Source organism: Marmota flaviventris, chromosome 19, assembly GCF_047511675.1.
Source record: "Marmota flaviventris isolate mMarFla1 chromosome 19, mMarFla1.hap1, whole genome shotgun sequence".
NCBI classification, from domain to species: Eukaryota; Metazoa; Chordata; class Mammalia; order Rodentia; family Sciuridae; genus Marmota; species Marmota flaviventris.
This window is the reverse complement of record NC_092516.1, coordinates 6,001,117-6,020,800: the sequence shown is the minus strand read 5'-3', so window position 1 is coordinate 6,020,800 and position 19,684 is coordinate 6,001,117. Positions and strand designations below refer to the sequence as shown.

Here is a 19,684-nt window from a genome sequence, read left to right as displayed (position 1 = left end):
GGAGGGGAGGGGAGGGGAGGGGAGGGGGGAGGGGAGGGGAAGGAAAGGAAAGGAGGAAAGGAAGAAAGAAATCTAATCACTGTTCTAGAGCAGAGGTTAGCCCAAATGCAGTTGGCTGCTTGTTCCTGTAAGTCAATTTTTAATAGAAAGAACCATAATTGTTCATTTATGTGCTTTTTAATGGAAGCTGCTTCACTACAATAGCAGAGATGAATAATTAAAACTAAGACTATGGTACAGAAAGAGGAAAATATTCACTCTCTGGCTCTGTACATAGAAAAGGTTTATTGAGGGCTGGGGATGTGGCGCAACTGGTAGCGCGCTCGCCTCGCATGTTTGCGGCCCAGGTTCAATCCTCAGCACCACATACCAACAAAGATGTTGTGTCCCCCGAGAACTAAAAAATAAATATTAAAAAAAAAAAGAAAAGGTTTATTGACCTCTATTCCAAAGCAATAAGATGTTATGAAAATTTTTTAAAAAGGTCATTATATAGTAAATATATCTACTGTATTCAAAGACTCATTCAACATTACTTCATATTAAAAAAAAATAAGATGTGAATTTTATCTAAAAGATAAAAAGATTTGACCTGTTTAAACACATCCAAGTTTTGTATACAGTAGTAATCTGATGCACTACAATTAACAAAAGGGGGAGAGGAAGCAGTAAAAAGAAAAGAGTTGTCTTCAGCTTTAGATTGAATAATTAAAAACATGTTCAGCAAGAAGTGAGCTACTCCAATGATTCTGTTAGCTTGACATCCCCCAGGCAGTGAGAGACAGGCAGCAAGATACATAAACTAAAACACTAAAAGTAAACTCATCCCTTTAAAAAACCCTAGTGTCTCTCAGGATCACATGTTAATCTTAGATTTTAAAAACCACAAAACAAATAAACAAAACCAAGAAAACCACCCCAAACTCAAAGATCAAAACATAAAACACATAAGCCAAAAAATCACACTCCAATCTACTATTTGCATGAAGTTCACCAAGAAAGGACAAGAGGAATTCAAAATAAATTAACAATTACTGGATAAACTAGGAAAAAATGAAGAGATGCTGATACATGAAAACTAATATTCTAGAATTTGAATTTCCATTAAATAAGACTGCTTCACACTGCAGGGAAGCTGGAGCTATATGGATGTCAGCAGCCAAGGTCCCCACAGTAAACATACCTGTGACACGGCTGTCTGGGCAGCTGGCTGCCCCATGCCCACACTGTTCACACTCATGGCCCCACTGGATGATGGGAACTGGTTTTGTGGCAGAAACTGGTTCTGAGTGGGTGCCTGGGCCATCATGTTGTTGGCGTGTGCACCCATCATGTTGGGGGGCTGAGGCATCCGGGAAGGAGAAATGGCCATCTATAAGATAATAAGCATTCAGAGAGCTGCAATGCAGACGGTATGGAACACGGTTTTCCAGACAAACAAAGCAACCAGAGAACCAAGGGCTTACAGAGTGCAGAGCACATGGCTTCAGTCCTGGAGACTGCCACTAGGAACCCTCCTAGTTCACAGGCACTTTTCCTCGCCTTCTCAAGTAGTCTCTCAAATGAGCCAACTTCAAATTGTCCTACGAGCAGCAATCAATAGCATGCCAAGCTCAAACATGCCTTTTATTAGTTCAGTAAAGTGTTTAGAGAGCAGCCTCAGGAGAGCAAGCTCAAGTCAACAGACACTGGCAATCTCTGTCTGGCCACCTATCTGAGGATGGTTGCCTGCTCACTTTCAGAGCACCTTCCTTCTTACAAAACCAGGTATTTCTATGAATGTTATTCCAATAAAAATAAGTAACAACCAAATAATCTTCAATGTCATAACAAAGATCTTAAAAGAGAGAGAGATGTATGAAGTAAAGAATAACCCAAACTCCAAGGAACAGGTCCCACCATGTTCTCAGATAACACTTAGAATTCCCTGCTCAGACAGCATTCCTAAAGAGACAAGGGTTGAGAGGAGGGGAGAAGCACTCACCCCTGGAACTGAGGCCATGCTGTTCATCTGGACAGAGTGGTTCATTGGGGAAGCTGCACGTGGACCCATGGGTGCTTGTGGCAACTGGACACTCCCCAAGGACATTGGGTTAAATGAATTCATCCCTGTAAACACACCCACAATGCACTCTCAAGAAAACAGAATTACAACTTCTCAAGTAAAGAAAATAGAACACATAGACAACATAAGACAACCAAGAAGAACTCACTCAGCTAACCAGAGAAGACAGTTAAGCAAGCGACTTCTCTACACTTAGGGAAAATGGCACACATGTGGCATGAGAGAGTGGGATGGTAGGGAGAGCTGGGCAGAACAGGAGATGAGAATAGAAGGCTAGGTAAAGACAACAAAGGAACAAACAAGAGCTGATGTGCACAAAGCAAAAAAGCAGGTGAGGGGACACCGCAAAGGAATCCATCTATGTAGGGAACATTTCCTGAATCCAGGGCCAGCATCTGAGTGTAGCCTCACCTGACATCACTTGGAGCAGCTGGCTCCCATCCTCCCAGGATTTCAAGCTTCTTGGCTGGGTTTACATTTATTGTTAGAATCTACGCTAAGACTAAAAGCACTGTTTCAATACTTTATAAGCACTTTTAGTGTTCAGGAAGTGCCCAAGGGCCAGCAGGTCTTACACCAAGGCTCTGTCAGTTTGCAGAAACTCCAAGCCACTGACAAAGACTTCATTAGGCAGCAAGTATCTCCAGACCACAGTGGCTAGTTCTTACTAACTTCCAACAAAATTCTGCAAATTGTGAGCTCTAAGTAATGGTCAGCTCAAGAGATCTTCCACCAAACAATGGGATCTAAAAGAAACCTTGGAGGACTTTCTGCAAGCACTGCCTTGACACTGGTATAGCCATGACAGGGTCAAGAACATCTGTGTCTTGTACACTATCTTCAGCAACTACCCAAAAAGTGCCATCAAGGCCCATGAGGAATTCTAAAGGAGCCTATCACTAAAAAAAAAAAAAATACCTTCCTTGACAGAAATAAGAGAGAGAGAGAGATTAAAAAAAAAAATGGTCGGTACGAAGAAACAACCTCTAAAAAAAAATCCACATTTCCACAGACCTGGGTGTGCTGGTAGGGAGGCCAGTGGGTGCTCACCTAGAAAATGTCTTTCTCAGTAACCTTTAACCAGTGCCTCATGCGTGCCAGGCAAGTGCTCCACCACTGACCCACAACCTCAGCCCCTTATTTATTTTTTAATTTTGACATTTTGACCAACAAGCTGTACCATCATATCCAAAGCATGCAGACCAAAGGCCAGAGCATCCCAAGACAGCACACAGAGCTTCCAATTTTCTAAGCTCTAATTTTCAACTTTTTGATTTGATTCACTTTCACATCTAGTGCATACAAATGGGTCCCTGATGATTCTATCCTATGTCTGTTTCAGTATGTAGTAAGATTGCCACAGCTTTAAACAACCTTTCTCCTCTTCCAAACTACTCTGAGAGTAGTTTGCCTTGTAAACACTGCAACAAAGCCTCTTCCTTTAGAATCCAGATAACGTCACCACCTCATTTCACAACCTAGAGAAATAAGAACTGAAAGGCTTGCAAATGACTCCGGGCTTTGAACTCCCAAAAAGAGACCACAGAATCCTCCTGACTTGAGAAAGAGCCTATAAGACTGTTTAGAAAGATGCAACTATCTAAGCCTGCTGGGGCTTTCTGCATACAGGCTCCCGAAGCCAACATCCACCAGCCCACCTTAAACCCCACACCCTGGAATGGTCAGTGCACGTCCCTACCCGACCTGCTGCAAGTACTAACCATCCCAGGGCTGGCTCTCACATGCTCTCCTGAGCATTCGGAACTGCCTCTTCCCCCATGTAAAATGCTTCTTTTTTGTACTATCCCTAAGAGCAATGTCTGACACCCCCCACCCATTCATTTAAAGAAAGTTCTAAATCCTATAAAATAAATGATTTTTATTTTATTTAGTTACTTTTATGTGAGGTTGAACCCAGTGCCTCATACATGCTAGGCAAGCACTTTTCCCTAGCCCTCTAAATCCTACTTTTGATCTCTTTTGAGATCTTCACTATAATTTCCAAACTTCCAACCTCAACGAATTCACACTACCTGTAGAATTGAATTCTCATCAACAAAATGAATGGAAAGAGTAAGAAAAGGTTACAAAGACATTGACAGAGAAAACAGAAAAGCTACTAAAAGCTAAACTAAAATATGATATGCAACAAATAGTTAAATACCTTGAGAAACCTGCATGCGATTCAGGGGTAGGGGTCCATCTATAATGGCAAAAAAAGACAACTCTGGTTACTTAAAATAACCCTTGATTTAGGAGTCAGGAATTTTCTATGGAGGACTTCAAACATTAAGAGAAATAGTGAATGGGTCTCACAACACTTGCATTCTGATGCCAGGGCACCCTTTAAAGAGCCCTCCCCCAAGAGAAACTCAAACATCCCCACAGGCCACTGCCATACAAACAATTTCTGAAGTGAAAGCTTTTGGAGAACATAATTCCAGTCACTGAAGAAAAGCCAAGGGAACAGGCTAAGGGCTGGTGGGAGGAAATGCAGTCCTTACTTGGAGGTCTCACAGACTGGGCCGGTGGGATCACAGGGGGTTGAGCCCCAGGGGCGGGTAAAGCCGGCTGGTTACCCAAGATGCCTTGTTTATGTAAACGCGATCTCCGTTTTTCCTCGAGTTCTTTTTGTATCTTATAGATTTTCTCTGCTAATAAGTGATAGTATTCATCCTAAAAGGCAGTAACATTCAATATTAAGCATAAAAATAAATAAACAATCTATTTTGTTTTGGTGCTGGGATCAAACTCAGGGTCTTGTATATGCTGAACAGGTACCACAGAGCTACACCTCAGCCCAATTTTGGTGTGTTCAGGGGTGGTGGAGGGGGTACTGAGGATATAACCCAGGGGCACTTTACCACTAAGCTATATCACCAGCCCTTTTTATTTTTTGAGACAGGGTCTCCCTAAGTTGATTAGGGCCTTGCTAAACTACAGAGGTTGACACTTAACTTAAAATCCTCCTGCCTCAACCTCCTGAGTTGCTGGGATTACAGGCATGCACCACCATACTCGGTTCCCAGCCAAATTTTTTTTTCCACAAAATTTATTTATTTATTTATTTTTGAGACAGGATTTTAATATTTATTTTTTAGTTATCGGCGGACACAACATCTTTGTTTGTATGTGGTGCTGAGGATCGAACCCGGGCCGCACGCATGCCAGGCGAGCGCGATACCGCTTGAGCCACATCCCCAGCCCCCCAGCCAAATTTTTAAAGTATATTGACAAAGATAACTGTTCAACATGTCTGATAAATCACAGGGCCAAATTCTTTCTGAATTTCTAGTGATTTTATTGGACTTATCAAACAGTAGGTACTAAATGTTGTTATATGTCATTGTACAATGGAGCCTCCACTTGGGTATTCACTGACTCAGGCAATAATATGACACAAGCATTATAAAGAATACCCACTATGAAAAGTATGTGCAAGGGATATTCTGTGATTGCACCCACCCCTTGAACCCCTGTAGATAGCACTTGCAGTTAACAAGAGTGTCATGCAGGAATCTCTTATCTGGATCTTCGAGGTGCAGGGTCCCCACACAAGTTCCCTCACTTCTGGACAATAACCAGACAGATGTAGCTCCCCACCGAATGTGCTATGCAGGCATGGCTACTACCTGGTGACCTACCCTGCTATTAGCAGACTCATACATGTCTCCCTCCACTTTCTTGGCATAGGCAACCAGGTTCTCCATGCGACGATCCTTCAGAGCTGCAGGGTCAGGGGTTGGGAAGATGGCTTGGACACTGAAAGAATAATACACTCTATCAACATCCTACTTTCTTTTTTTTCTTCCTGATGGTACTAGGGATGTAACCCAGGAGTGCTCTCCCACTGAGTCAATTTTTCCCCCACTGAGTCATTTAAAAAAAAAATTTTTTTTTTAGTTGTAGACAGATACAATACCTTTATTTATTTATCTTTATGTAGTGCTAAGGATAGAACCCAGTGCCTCATGCGTGCTAGGCAAGTGCTCCATCACTGACCCACAACCTCAGCCCCCTTATTTATTTTTAAATTTTGACATACAGTCTTGCTAAATTGCCAAGGTTGGTTTCAAATTTGCAATCCTCCTGTCTCAGCCTCCTGAGCCACTGGAATTACATGTATGTGCCACCATGCATGCCCATCCTCAACCTACTTTCAGGGTCATCACATGAAAACTACAAAACCAGGATGGGCTACCTGTGAGGGTGACACAGTGCTGAGAAACACCCCAAACTCTCACCTCACACAGGAATACGGGAAATAATCCTGACCTTCAACTTACCTACATGTCAAACACACCACTATTTTGCTGCACCAAATATGTGCAGAGTCATTTCAAGAATAACATGATTTCAAGTCAATCCCAAATAACTAAAGGCCAATGCTCTCTCTGATATGTGGATGCTAAATTCACAATAAGGTGGGGGTGGGAATAGAGGTATTTTGGACTAGACACAGGGGAGGGGGCATAGGGGTAGGAATGATAGTTGAATGAATCAGACATCATTACCCTATGTGCATAAATGATCACATAACCTGTGTAACTTTACATCATGTACAACTAGAAGAATGAGAAGTTATAGTCCGTTTATGTATGATATGCCAGAATGCATTCTACTATCATGTATAAATCATTAGAACAAATAAAAAACATATATATATATAAAAAGAACAACATGATTTCAAATTCCCAAGCTTTAACACCTATTACAAAAAAATATGATCAAAATAAGAGAGGAAAAACATTCAAAGGAATCTAGTTGATTAACTTCACCTACAACTTAAGTTAACTAGCTTTAAGATAGTGGATGGTCATGCTGTCTATACTCAGCAGGTCCAAATTCCCCCCAATTCTCAGGGGTCCTTTTTTTTTTTTTTTGTACTGGGGATTAAACCCAAGGGCACGTTACCACTGACATAAGTCCCTCCTCTTTTTATTTGAAACAGGGTCTCCCTAATTTGCTTAAGGCCTTGCTAAGTTGCTGAGGCTGGCCTTAAACCTGTGATTCTCCTGCCTCAGCATCCCAAATCGCTAGGATTACAGGTGTGTGCCATTCCACCCAGCTATAAGTTTAATTTGAGCCACAAAAAAGGTAAATATCTTGAGCTAATCCTCACAGCAGAGAGGTAAAGAAGCCGTGCTATAGTTTTTGCCCCTCTGCTATCTGATGCTTCTGCTCACTGGGAAGCAAGGATCTGTGAAACCCAGCATGCCCAAGGAAGCCTGGGGAGGGGGGGTGTATGGCTTTTTAAAACAAGCATGTGATCCTTCTATAGTTCTGTCACCTGAGACCAATGGAAAAATAAGAAATAAAAGCAGACATCTATGAAACTGCAAAATTACAATGTTGGCTTCAGCCACAAAATGTAAATGGGGTGGTTGTGGCAGGGGTGGACCGGTGGATGGATACATACAGTTTATGCACTAGATGGCTCCGAAGGTCCTGAGTGACATGTTCATGCCAGCCTTTCCGAACTCCAGTGCTGGAAGGAGGTGCTGCTGCAGGTATCGTGCTGAGGTTTCCAATGTTGCCAGAGTTTGAGCCATCGTTCATCAGTGGGCTAAGGAGGACACACATCCAGCTATTCAAGAGACTCAAAGGCTTTCCATCTCAGCAAAATATAACTTTAAAGTTAGGAGAAGCAAGGAATGTATAAACAAAACTCAATTTATGCTTAATTGATTCTGTTCCACATTTATAATTTTAAAGGGAGAGAAAAATGCCATTCACCCCCTACCACCCCATTAAACAATCTTCCTCTCTACCACATGCTGAGAAAGGCCACAGAGTTGTGTCCGAGCCCTGCTCACTCTCGTGCCCATCTGTCCTTTAGATTAAGAGCTAACCGAAACCTGGGTCTTACTTGGTGGCCCCCAGGGAAGCTGGAAGAGCAGATTCTGAAAGCAAATTTGGTGGCTGCTGATCTGTTGTTATTCCTCCTGCTGGAATGTTCATCGGGTTATTTCCTTTAAAGACAAAGAGAAAAAAAGTCAATTAACTTCTAGATTATAACATACATTTCTAAGTTCTGAAAACAAACAAGTCACCACATCAACAAGTGATTCACACGAATCACAGTAACAAATATAATGACAGGAACGCTGGGAGCTATATTTTCAGTAATGGTGGGCAACTCCTACAAATTCTGTTATTTTCTCACTCTGTAACCAAAATAAGACACGTTCAGGAGGCTGGATGTTGTTCTAAGTGCACTCTATGGCTGTAGGGAAAAACTATAAATGGCCCATTTGCAGACTCCAACTTTGATGTTTTATTAATGTTACACCCTAGACAATTAAGATAACTCAGTTATATCTTTGGGTCATTTTCTTTTGGGGGAATTATCAGAAAATAAAATCACAAATTAAATACAGGAGAAAAATATAGAAGGCCAATTTAGCTTCAGTCTTCACATGAAAGTAAGAAAAAGTTGAGATTTGAAGAGCAGTTAATAAAATTGTCAAAAATTACACTATTTGCAGGAGTGGGATCAGAACAGAACTTGGGTTGTTCTTGAGTCTTTTATCTAGTCTCCAGGCCAGTATTATATTTGATAGTCATTAAGGAAGCTGTTTTTCAAAATGCAACATAGGAGATGATTTTAACCGGTCATGTGGAGAATCATTTTTTGAGTCTCAAAACTCCTTTTTTTTTTTTAGAGACAGAGAGAGAGAGAGAGAGAGAGGAGAGAGAGAGAATTTTAAATTTATTTTTTAGTTTTCGGCGGACACAACATCTTTGTTTGTATGTGATGCTGAGGATCGAACCCGGGCTGCGCACATGGCAGGCGAGCACGCTACCGCCTGAGCCACATCCCCAGCCCCTCAAAACTCTTGTTCTGGGGCTGGGGATGTGGCTCAAGCGGTAGCGTGCTCGCCTGGCATGCACGGGGCGCTGGGTTCGATCCTCAGCACCACATAAAAATAAAATAAAGATGCTGTGTCCACCGAAAACAAACAAACAAATAAATAAATAAAAACTCTTGTTCTGCTGGGAAGAGGCTAGCCCAACTGCCTGCCTTCCCAGGCAGCACTGCTCATGTAGCCTAAGCCTGAGATTAAAAGCACTGTGGTCATTTGGAGAAAAACAGTAAGGAAACAATATGCAGAAATGGTAAAAACTGAGCAAGATACTGAAGGCTGGCAACTCATAGGCTGGAGTGACAAGAAGCTGGTAACAGGAGATCCAGTCAGAAGTTTGACGGTAGAGTAGAATTTCTGAGACGCCTGTTGCTGACCAGTCCAAGTATAGATTGGTTAATTCCAGAAGTGGGTGAACCATGGTTAAGATGTGCCAGGAAGTGTCCATAGTAAGTTAGTATCCACCTAAGTGATATAACTGTAAGTATGATTTGTGAGATTTTTGCATCCTGAGCCACATGGCACACCCTTTATGAAAACTATTCAGGCAGAAGCAGCACAGCAAGCAGCAAAGCATTGCTTCACTTGTAAATGGTGTTCTTTTTACAAGCATAGTACACCTTCCTTGCATCAGATACCTTACCTTTTCCTTAGAAGTTTGTTATTTCAACTATTGAATCTGAAGTAAAAACAAGAACTAAAAAGCCTTAGGTTCCAATAACAGTTATCATCCATTCACTGTATTTAAACAAAAGAAGGTCTTGAGCTCCTTCACATACCCAGGGGGTTGAGAGTCCTCATCTGCTGGTGGGCTGGAGGCTGTGCTGGTTGCTGGCCAGGAACCTGAGGCTGCAGCTGCGTCTGCGGCTGGTTCATGTAGGGGAGTCCAAGAGCAGCATAGGCCCGCTGCATAGAGCTGGGGTCTATGGGATTTGGGTTACTTAAAGAAGTGGCATTTTGTTGCCCTGTGCCAACAGAACCAATTGTGTTTTGAATTCCACTAGCTGGAGACCCCAGGATGGCTAGAACAACAAACAGACAGGCAAAAAAGGTAAATAAAAGGGAGAAGCCCACATGGTATTTAAAAACTAATGAGAAGCAAATAAAATCTTACCAAAAGAATATACATACATGTCATAAAGTGTTAAAACAAGGCTATTGAAAAAGGAGCTGTGCTGAAAGTAAGAATCCTGTTCATTCAGCTATTCTGGCAGTAGCTGAAGAATAAAAAGCTAAAGAAAATTTATGCTTCTATCTCAGAAAGCAATAGACCATAAAAAATTGCAGAGATCACTTAATAAATATTAGCAGGAGGGAGTGCAGCTCAGTAGTAGAGCTCTTGTGTAAAATGCACAAGACCCTGGGTTCAATTCCCAGCACTGCCCACCCCCACAAAAAGTATTAAAATCCAGTAACTCCTAATACGAAGATTCAAGAAAGTGGCAAGTGTGTGACAGGCAAAATTCCACAGGGATTGGCAGCCATCACTGAGACAACAAAGGAATCTTCTTGTTGCCCCCACCCCACATCCCTCATTGCTTCCATGCACAGGTACAGAGAGATTAGCAGAGGTAACACCTGGTACTTTCCAAATAACAAAATTACAATTTCTCTAAACTTACTCATACAATGACAAAACTAACAATAAGCCTTTCCTGTGGGAATTGTGCAGAGAGCACAACGCTGGGCTCTCTACCTATTTGAAACTATTCAAGAACTACTGCTCCCCCCAAAACAACCCAATCAATAAATGGGTTAAGGAGCTGAACAGACACTTCTCAGAAGAAACGCATTCAATCAACAAATATATGAAAATAGGTTCAACATCTCTAGTAATTAGAGAAATGCAAATTAAAACAACTCTAAGATTTCATCTCTTGCCATTCAGAATGGCAGTTATCAAGAATAGAGACAACAATAAATGTTGGCGAGGGTATGGGGGGAAAGGCACACTCATACATTGCTGGTGGGACCACAAATTGGTGCAACCAAACTGGAAAGCAGTATAGAGATTCCTCAGAAAATTTGGAATGGAACTACCATTCGACCCAGTTATCCCACTTCCTGGTCTACACCCAAAGGACTTAAAATCAGCATACTATAGTAACACAGTCACATCAATGTTTATAGCAAGTCAATTCACAATAGCTAAACTGTGGAAGCAATCCAGAAGCCCTTCAATAGAAGAATGGATAAAGAAACTGTAGAATATTACTCAGCATTAAAAGAGATTAAAATTATGGCATTTGCAGGTAAATGGGTAGCATTGGAGAAGATCATGCTAAGCGAAGTAAGCCCCCAAAGGCTGAATGTTTGCTCTGATAAGTGGATGCTGATCCATAATGGAGGGGGGGCATGGGAAAAATGGAGAAACTTTGATGGGGCCAAGGGGAGGGAGAGGTGGGAAGGGGGAGTGGGAAGGGGAAATGGGGGCAGGAAAGATGGTGGAATGAGATGGACATCATTACCCTAGGTGCATGTAAGACTGTACATATGGTGCAATGCTACATCATACACAACCAGAGAAATGAAAAGTTGTGCTGCAATTGTGTACAATGAATCAAAATACATTCTTGTGTTATATACATCTAATTAAAATAATTAAATAAATTAATAATAATAATAAAAAGAACTATTGCCCTTGACAGACTTAACTGATGTGGCTGAAATTAAGGAATGGAATAAGCCCTGAAGATTCTGTTCTGGTTTTCATTTATCCAGGTACCACCTCAGTACCCCCTGATTTTCAGGACCTGGATCTGTCTCACCACCAGTCCCACGAGTGCCAGGTAGACCAGTTGCCCCACTTAGTGGATTAGCCCCAAGGGACTAAAGGTAAAGCCAATGTCAAAATAAGGAACTCTGGTGGCCAGAGTTGTGGCTCAGCGATAGAGCGCTTGCCTAGCATGTGCGAGGCCCTGGGTTGGATCCTTGGCACCACATAAAAATAAATAAAATAAAGGTATTATGTCCAACTACAACTAAAAAATAAATATTAAAAAAACAACAACAAGGAACTCCACTCTAAAAGGCTTTCAAATTAACTGAGAGATGACCTTAAACTTTGATTTCCTTGGTCACTGGAGGTTCAATTCCATCTATCCACCCACCCATCTATCCATCTGTCCATCCCAATGTCCTCATTTGGTGAGTATTTACCACATGACAGAAGTTTTATGTCATACTATTTACTGTTACTCTTTATTTTTTATTTTTGGAGGTACTGGGGATCAAACCCAGGGCCTTATGTAGGCTAAGCAAGCAATCTACCACTGAGCTACAACCCCAACCCCAACAGTCCTATTTGTTGTAACTCTGGAACTTCAAAGCCATGTTAAAAATAACAGCTTAGCCTGGTGAGATGGCACATACCCATAATCCAGTGACTGGGGAACACCAGTTCAAGGCCAGTGATGGCAACTTAGCCAAGACCCTGCCTCAAAATAAAAAATAGAAAGGGTTGGGATGTAGCTCAGTTGTAGAGTGCCCCTGGATTCAATTCCCCAGTCACACCCTGCCCACCCCCTCACCACAGCAGCTTACAAAATTAATATAACTACATAATATTTTGACATCATAAAACACTATCACAAAATCTTTCAAATTCAAACCACTAATATATAAGCACTATTCTGTCATTCAACTACCAGTGCAAGTATAAACACTTATAAGAGCAACTTAATTAAATCAAAACGTGTGTTAAAAAAAAAATAAATCTAGGTAATTACCCATTCCATACTATTAACTTTTCTAATAAGGATAGTCAGATCTCAAACTCATTAATGTTCATTAGACACAATTATACACACCAAGCACCTTATTATTATAAAGGAGAATCAATTCCCAAGATGCACCTTGCCAAGTGTGTAGGTGAAATAGTCATATACCTTTAGAAGTATTTTGTCCAACAGCTAGTACTCCTGGAAACTTTAAGCACGTGTCCATCATGCTTCTGAAACTGACGTGCTAATTTTTTAGGAGGGTGGTGGTGGGGTATTAAAGATTAATCTGGGGACCCACTATATGCTGAGCTAGATCCCCAGTTGTATCTTATTTATTTATTTGATTTTTTGGAGACAGGATCTCACTAAATTGCCCAGACTGACCATTATCTGTGATGATGCTCCTATCTCAAGCTTTCTGAGTAGCTGAGATTACAGGTATATACCTCTGCACCCAGCTCTTGCTGAACTTTAAAAAAAAAGAACTATGATATAAAAAAAGAAAGTAATAATGGTTGGCTGGTTTACTCTGGAGGCGGGAGGGTTCTGGGGATAGAACCTAGGGCCTCATGCATGCTAAGCCCACTTCCATGCCCCAACCCAGAGTAGTTCACTATCACCTTATGGTGTAACAGAACAGATGCAGACTGCATTCATATACAGAGTGGTGAATTGTGGCCAGGAATATGAAGAAACAAAGTTAGCCTTCTACTTCTGGGTGATGATACCATAGCTCTGCTTAAAGGGATTCCCTCCTACTATATTCCTCTTTCATTCACATTTTCCCAAATGACATCCATTTAGCTAAAATGCTCAACTAAGGGTGAAACACCATTCTTAAGCCTAAGGCCACCTGCTAGGCCATCAGTGACTCATTTACAAAAGGCCTCCCCAGGGAAGCTGCTGACATGGTCACTGTATTTTGTGTTTGTATTACAAGCATTTATTTCCTAAATGTCAATGTTACTGTATTTTTTGAAAGAAAATATATCTATCAGAAGACAGGCACACGTTTGGAACTTAGCATTTCTAACAATTCAGAGCAAGGAAAAGAAATTACACAGGCCTCTGGGGCTGGGGTTGTGGCTCAGTGGTAGAGGGCTTGCCTAGCATGCATGAAGCACTGAGTTCAATCCCTGGCACCACATAAAAATAAACAAATAAAATAAAGGGGCTGGGGATGTGGTGCAAGCGGTAGTGCGCTCGCCTGGCATGCGTGCGGCCCGGGTTCGATCCTCAGCACCACATACAAACAAAGATGTTGTGTCCGCCAAAAACTAAAAAATAAATATTAAAAAAATTCTCTCTCTCTCTTTAAAAAGTAAAATAAAATAAAGGTATTGTGTCCACCTACAACTAAAAATATATTAAAAAAGAAAAGAAATTATAAAAGACTCTGACATTATGGCCCCAACATGTGACCCAAATGATGCTACTGGATAAAAAGGCACACACAACTTTAGGGTAAGGGACATGGGGCTTCCTGTGGGGTGATGGCTGATTGTCAGGGGAGTCACGTAAAACAACATCAACTGTTTTGCAACTCAGGATGCCACCAGAATCTGTGAACGTTTTCCTAAGCCTTCTCTAAATTCCTATGGGGCCCACTAGGCCTCTGCTTAAGGCACTTATGTGTGTTCACTCACTCACTCAAGCACAAAACAGACTCAGGAGTATATTCTACCAGGCTCCCAAGTACAGGTTAAGCACCAAGTCTCTGCACTGTCTGAGTTTAGAATCTGCTGGGAGAAACAGCAGAGTAATCCAATCACCACACAACTCAAGTCAAACTGAAGCTTATAACAATACTTGAGTCAAAAAAAAAAAAAAAAAAGTTCATATCATCGTTCCTGGACGTCCCTGGACATCCCTGAAAGGTGGGAACCCATGTGAGACTCAAGCTTATTCTTCACCTGCCACATGGAACCCTATGAAATGCCATGTAGACTCCAGGGGATTGGCAGCCCACATAATGCAGTGAGTAGCCATACCCATGCTGTCCTGCACGCAGCACGCTGGGACTGAATAAGAATGGATGGAGTGCTACAGAGAACAATGCATCTATCTGTATCCCCAAGAATGAGGTGTTCTATAGTCATCAATTTTTCATATTTGGAAAATCTTGGTCTTTTTGTCATTTTTACATCTTTTTTTCCTTTCTAGAGCCTAATGCTATAGGATGTCACATCACAAGCCACAGTGTCCCAAAATTTCTCTGCGTGCTGAGGATACCCTTTTGTGCATGAAGGCTGATCAGTGTCAGCCTGCAGCCCCCCTCAGGAGGAGGGTCGGATACATGAGAGAAAGTCAGGTGGGCTGCACTTGAAACTCCATTCCAGGGCACTCTCAGGATCTAAGTGCTAGTTCACCTCTCCCTGAGCCACTCAGAGAAAGTCAGAAAGAAAAGCAGCACATGTTCCCCAAGCAGCAGGAGCCCAAGGAAGATGATGGAGAAGACTGAAGAATGAATATTTGGGGTTCTGCCTGGCATATCTTATAGTGTACCTGAATTCACACACTATATTTGCTTCCTTAAAGAGACCTCCAACATCCTGCATCACCACACTCCTTCTGTTGTAGCTAAAGTAGAGACCAATGGCTCATGAAACAAAAGGCCAAATTTACCATCATTCTTCATGTCGGGATAAGGCAGTCTTTTCCCATTGAGCACACTAAGAGGTTCCCTATATAGCACATGAAGCTTACTAGAAACATTCAGCAAACTAGTCCCTGATCATTTTCAATAAAACTGAACTTGATGTAGAAATTCAATGAGAATTACCACAAATTAAATTTCAAAGCTTTGTCAGGATGATGGAAGATATGTCACTAAGCAGACAAGGAAACTACTCTGTCTCTTAGATTTCTATAGGAAAAGTGGTGCTAGAATTTATTCAGACTTGCAGATCTCTGCCAAATTTGCAGGAATCACCACAATGCCTTTGTGAGTCCTGTGTAGGCCAGCACTTACTTGTGACACAGCTTCTCTCTGTGCATAAGACAGAACACCAGAACCAAGAACAATGCTCAAGTGTTCAGGTATCACCCAATTGTTCAGACCTGTCCTCACCACTGACACTATATCATATCTCAACAGAAGCCAAGAGATGCAGAAGAAATGATTCCACATAACCCAAAAGGCCAAGAAGCAGTCATTCTGATGAAATCTTTCACCAGAATCTGATGCTGAAGCCAGGGACAGCAAAACCACTGCTCTTGCTATAGTCATACAGTACCAATTTCTGGTACCTCTATCTCCACCACAGTCTATTAAACAGGTGTCTAGAGACTAAGGAGGGCTCAAGTGAAGCAAAGGGCCTGGCCAGCACCCAAGTAAGGCACTGGATGAGGGCAAGTTTTGAGGAGGAAGATTTTGACTCAATGTTAGCAAAGGAAGGCATCTCAAACAATCAGAGGCACAAAAACAAAACAAAAAACAAATAACCAGGCCACGCAGTGAGGGCCAAGGCAATGGGAGGCATTGGAGCAACAGGCTGGAGGACTACTTAGGTCTAGGGCTGGGGTTAACCTTTGAAGCTCTCACCTAATATTCCTTGTGGGATTCAGAGTTGAGAAACCAGGTTTCGTTTAGAGAAATGCCTCTTCCTTTCTCTACAGCTTCAGTATGCAGGCATCCTGAGCAGAACATCTCAGTTTTTTTTTGTTGTTGTTGTTTTTTTTTAGTTTTCGTGGACACAACATCTTCGTTTGTATGTGGTGCTGAGGATCGAACCCGGGCCGCACGGATGCCAGGAGAGCGCGCTACCGCTTGAGCCACATCCCCAGCCCCTCAGTTTTTTTTTTTTTTTTTAACATTTAAGTTTTTAGTGGACACAATACCTTTATTTTTATTATTTTTTTTTAATGTGGTGCTGAGGATCGAATGCATGTGAGACGCGCACTCTTCCTCTGAGCCACAATCCCAGCCCAACATCTCAGATTTTTTTAAAAAAAATGTTTATTTTTTAGCTTTAGGTGGACACAATATCTTTATTTTACATTTATGTGGTGCTGAGGATTGAACCCAGTATCTCATGCATGCTAGGCGAGCGCACTACCACTGAGCCACAACCCCAGCCCCAACATCTCAGATTTTAATGTGCATGTAGACTAAGTACCTGGGAATTCGTTAAAAATGCAGATTCTAACGGGGTGTGGTGGTACTCACCTATAACGCTAGTGACTCGGGAAGCTGAGGCAGGAGGAGCAAAAGTTTCAGGATTTGAGCTGGGGTATAGTTCAGGAGTAAAGCACCCCTGGGCGAGGGGGGGAGGAGGGGGGGAGAGGGGGAGGGGAGGGGGAGGGGAGAAGAAGAGAAAAGGAAAGGAGATTCTAATATAGGAGGTCTGGGATAGGGCCCAAATCTCACCCAGGAGGTCACATGGATCCTAGCAAAGGAACTGAGGCACATATCCACTCAGAATTTTACTAAAGGTCAGATGCCAGGGTTGACAGTAGAAAAAGACCTAATTATTGAATAAAAGTTGAATATCTCTATAATAGATGCATAACTCAAGATCAGAGATTACAGAATTTCTAAAAAAAATAATTCAAAGAAAAAAAAAATCAAACAGAATCTCAGCAAAAAAACATTCTCTGGGTGGAAACACCAATTACATTATAGAAGTTAAGAGTGGAGCGTGTGCCAACCACAGAGGTGTGTGTTAGGTAAGCTCAGCATCTGTGGGAGACACTGCCCAGAAGGCAGAGCCCCAGGTTTCCCTGGTCACAATTCTACACAACAGGTTCTAAGGGGCCTCAGTAGAGCCTGGTCTTCAGCAGCTCACCACAGCCCATGTGATTCCAACCAACCCATCCTCACAGGCTTCCACAGTGCCAGCACTGTTCCTGCCATCCAGACTGTGCTTCTGTTGATACTTTGTTTAAGCCAGTCTAAGCACACAACAAATCTCATCCCACCCGTGGACCACCAAGAACCTGGCTTGCTATCACTTGAATCCTGAGTGAGAACACCATGATATGATGATGGTGGTGGTGGTGATGATCAAGATGTGTGTGGCACTTGGGATTGAACCTATAGGTGCTCTACCACTGAGCTGTTTTTGTTTTGTTTTAGTTTTAATTAGCTTTAATTTTGAGACAGTGTCTCCAAGTTGCCAAGCCTGGCCTTGAAATTGCCATCCTCCTGCCTCAGCATCCTAAGCTGCTAGGATCAAAGGCATGCACTTCTGTGTTCTGTGCCTGGCCATCATGTTCTTTTTTTTATTTTTATTTTTTTCTTATTTTTCAGTTGTTGATGAATATTTTTATTTATTTCATATATATGGTGCTGAGGATCAAACCCAGTGCCTCACACATGCTAGGCAAGCGCTCTACCACTAAGCCTCAGCCCCAGCGGCAGCTGCAGCCCCAGCCCCATCATGTTCTTTTTTTTTTCCTTACATACATGACAATAGTGGCCCATCATGTTCTTTTTTTATGCATATGTTCTGTCTCTAAAATCCAATCTTAACCTACAGAAGGATCAGATTCTCATTTCTCTCTCTCAGTTCCTACAGCAGGTTCACACACTGAGTTCAATTTGCTTTAGAAGACAAAAATAATAACAAAAATCTACAAAAATCAATATTGCTAAAAGCTTTCCCACTTTATAAGCAACTCTACTCATAAAACTATAGTGCTAGATAGAGCCAGCTGAAACCTAATTTAAGAAGCATTTAGAATTTTAAAAGTATTAGAATTCTCTTTTTTTCCATAGTAAACTACCAACACCTTTCGTGGAGCTCATCTGAACCTTCCCTTAGACTCTGCAGTAGGAAATGACCCTGGCAACACCTCCCAGTATGACTAGTAGGAAGACTGCGGCTTACCACTTGAGAGAGCATGTACCAAGTCAGCTTTCACAACATTTAAGCAGTTGTAAGGATGCTAAGAAAAATAAACCACATACACTTCTTTTCTTTATTTGAAACAAAAACCACATAAGTAGTTCTTAAAAAGAGAAATCTTAAAAGTTTACAATTGTTATGGCAGTATATACTACATACACCTATAAATTAAACAACTGTAATTTCAACAATGAGTATTGGACACTTAAAAAAGCCTTATACTGAAATGTGTCTTAAAGTACAAGATATTTAAACAATACAATATACTTAAAAAAATAAAGTTTTATAATAACTTAGAGGAAAAACAGACTATATTCCACAAGACATATTATTCTAAATATAGGAAGACCTATGATCTCAGAACTTTACTTCATGTAAGAAATATTTAGGGCAATTGTGCATTAAAAATTCAAATTTTGTTCAATCAAAGAGAAATTTAACGGATTCAGGAAACTTTCAAAAGAAATTTATTGTGACTCCTCTGTTGAGAGGAAGGATAACAGGCCCCAGCAACCGGGAAATTTCTCTGTGTGCTGAGGATGACCTGTTGTGCATGAAGGCTGTTCAGTGTCAGCCTGTAGCCCCCTCAGGAGGGTCGGATACATGAGAGAAAGTCAGGTGGGCTGCACTTGAACTCCATTCCAGGGCACTCTCAGGATCCAAGCGCTAGTTCACCTTTCCCTGAGCCACTCAGAAAAAGTCAGAAAGAAAAGCAACACATGTTCCCCAAGCAGCAGGGGCCCAAGGAAGATGACAGAGAAGCATTAAGAACCATTCTCGGAACAAAATCAGGGAGGAAGAAAGACGGCACAGATGAGAGAGAGTAAGATGAAGACTGCCACGCTGAAAGATTACTGAGCGGAGGAGGAGCACTTCCTAGCTGTCTGTAAGACAAAGACCACAGTTTCACCTCTGAAATGACAGGGCAAGGCCTTAGAAATGGGAAGAGATATTCATTCTTCTTACTGTTCTGAAGCCTACAAACAGCAGGGACCCTGGAGACCACATGCAGGCCTCCTGATGAACAGATATAAGCATAAAACTAACTGTACCAAGGGTTACATAGACAGCTTCAAAGATGACAAACAATGGGAATGATTAAGATGTGCCAGTCCTGGGCTAGTGGAAGCTGAATAAATTGTTAGTTATACAAGTAGGTCTGGGAATTCCATTTCTATGTAG

The 19,684-nt window shown here is 41.7% G+C and overlaps 1 protein-coding gene across 3 annotated transcripts in view; it reads right to left on the bottom strand.

Moving 5' to 3' along the window:
* The window catches only part of Crebbp (CREB binding protein), a 134,001-nt gene that overhangs the window by 39,597 nt on the left and 74,720 nt on the right, over window positions 1-19,684 (bottom strand). For all 3 annotated transcript variants that reach the window (XM_071605568.1, XM_071605569.1, XM_071605570.1), the window contains 8 exons: window positions 9,711-9,953; window positions 7,935-8,037; window positions 7,485-7,631; window positions 5,710-5,827; window positions 4,570-4,741; window positions 4,230-4,268; window positions 1,985-2,109; window positions 1,184-1,372 (listed from right to left, as the gene is read on the bottom strand). In XM_071605568.1, the coding sequence (XP_071461669.1) occupies window positions 1,184-1,372; window positions 1,985-2,109; window positions 4,230-4,268; window positions 4,570-4,741; window positions 5,710-5,827; window positions 7,485-7,631; window positions 7,935-8,037; window positions 9,711-9,953 (1,136 nt within the window). The remainder of the gene's footprint in view (window positions 1-1,183; window positions 1,373-1,984; window positions 2,110-4,229; window positions 4,269-4,569; window positions 4,742-5,709; window positions 5,828-7,484; window positions 7,632-7,934; window positions 8,038-9,710; window positions 9,954-19,684) is intronic.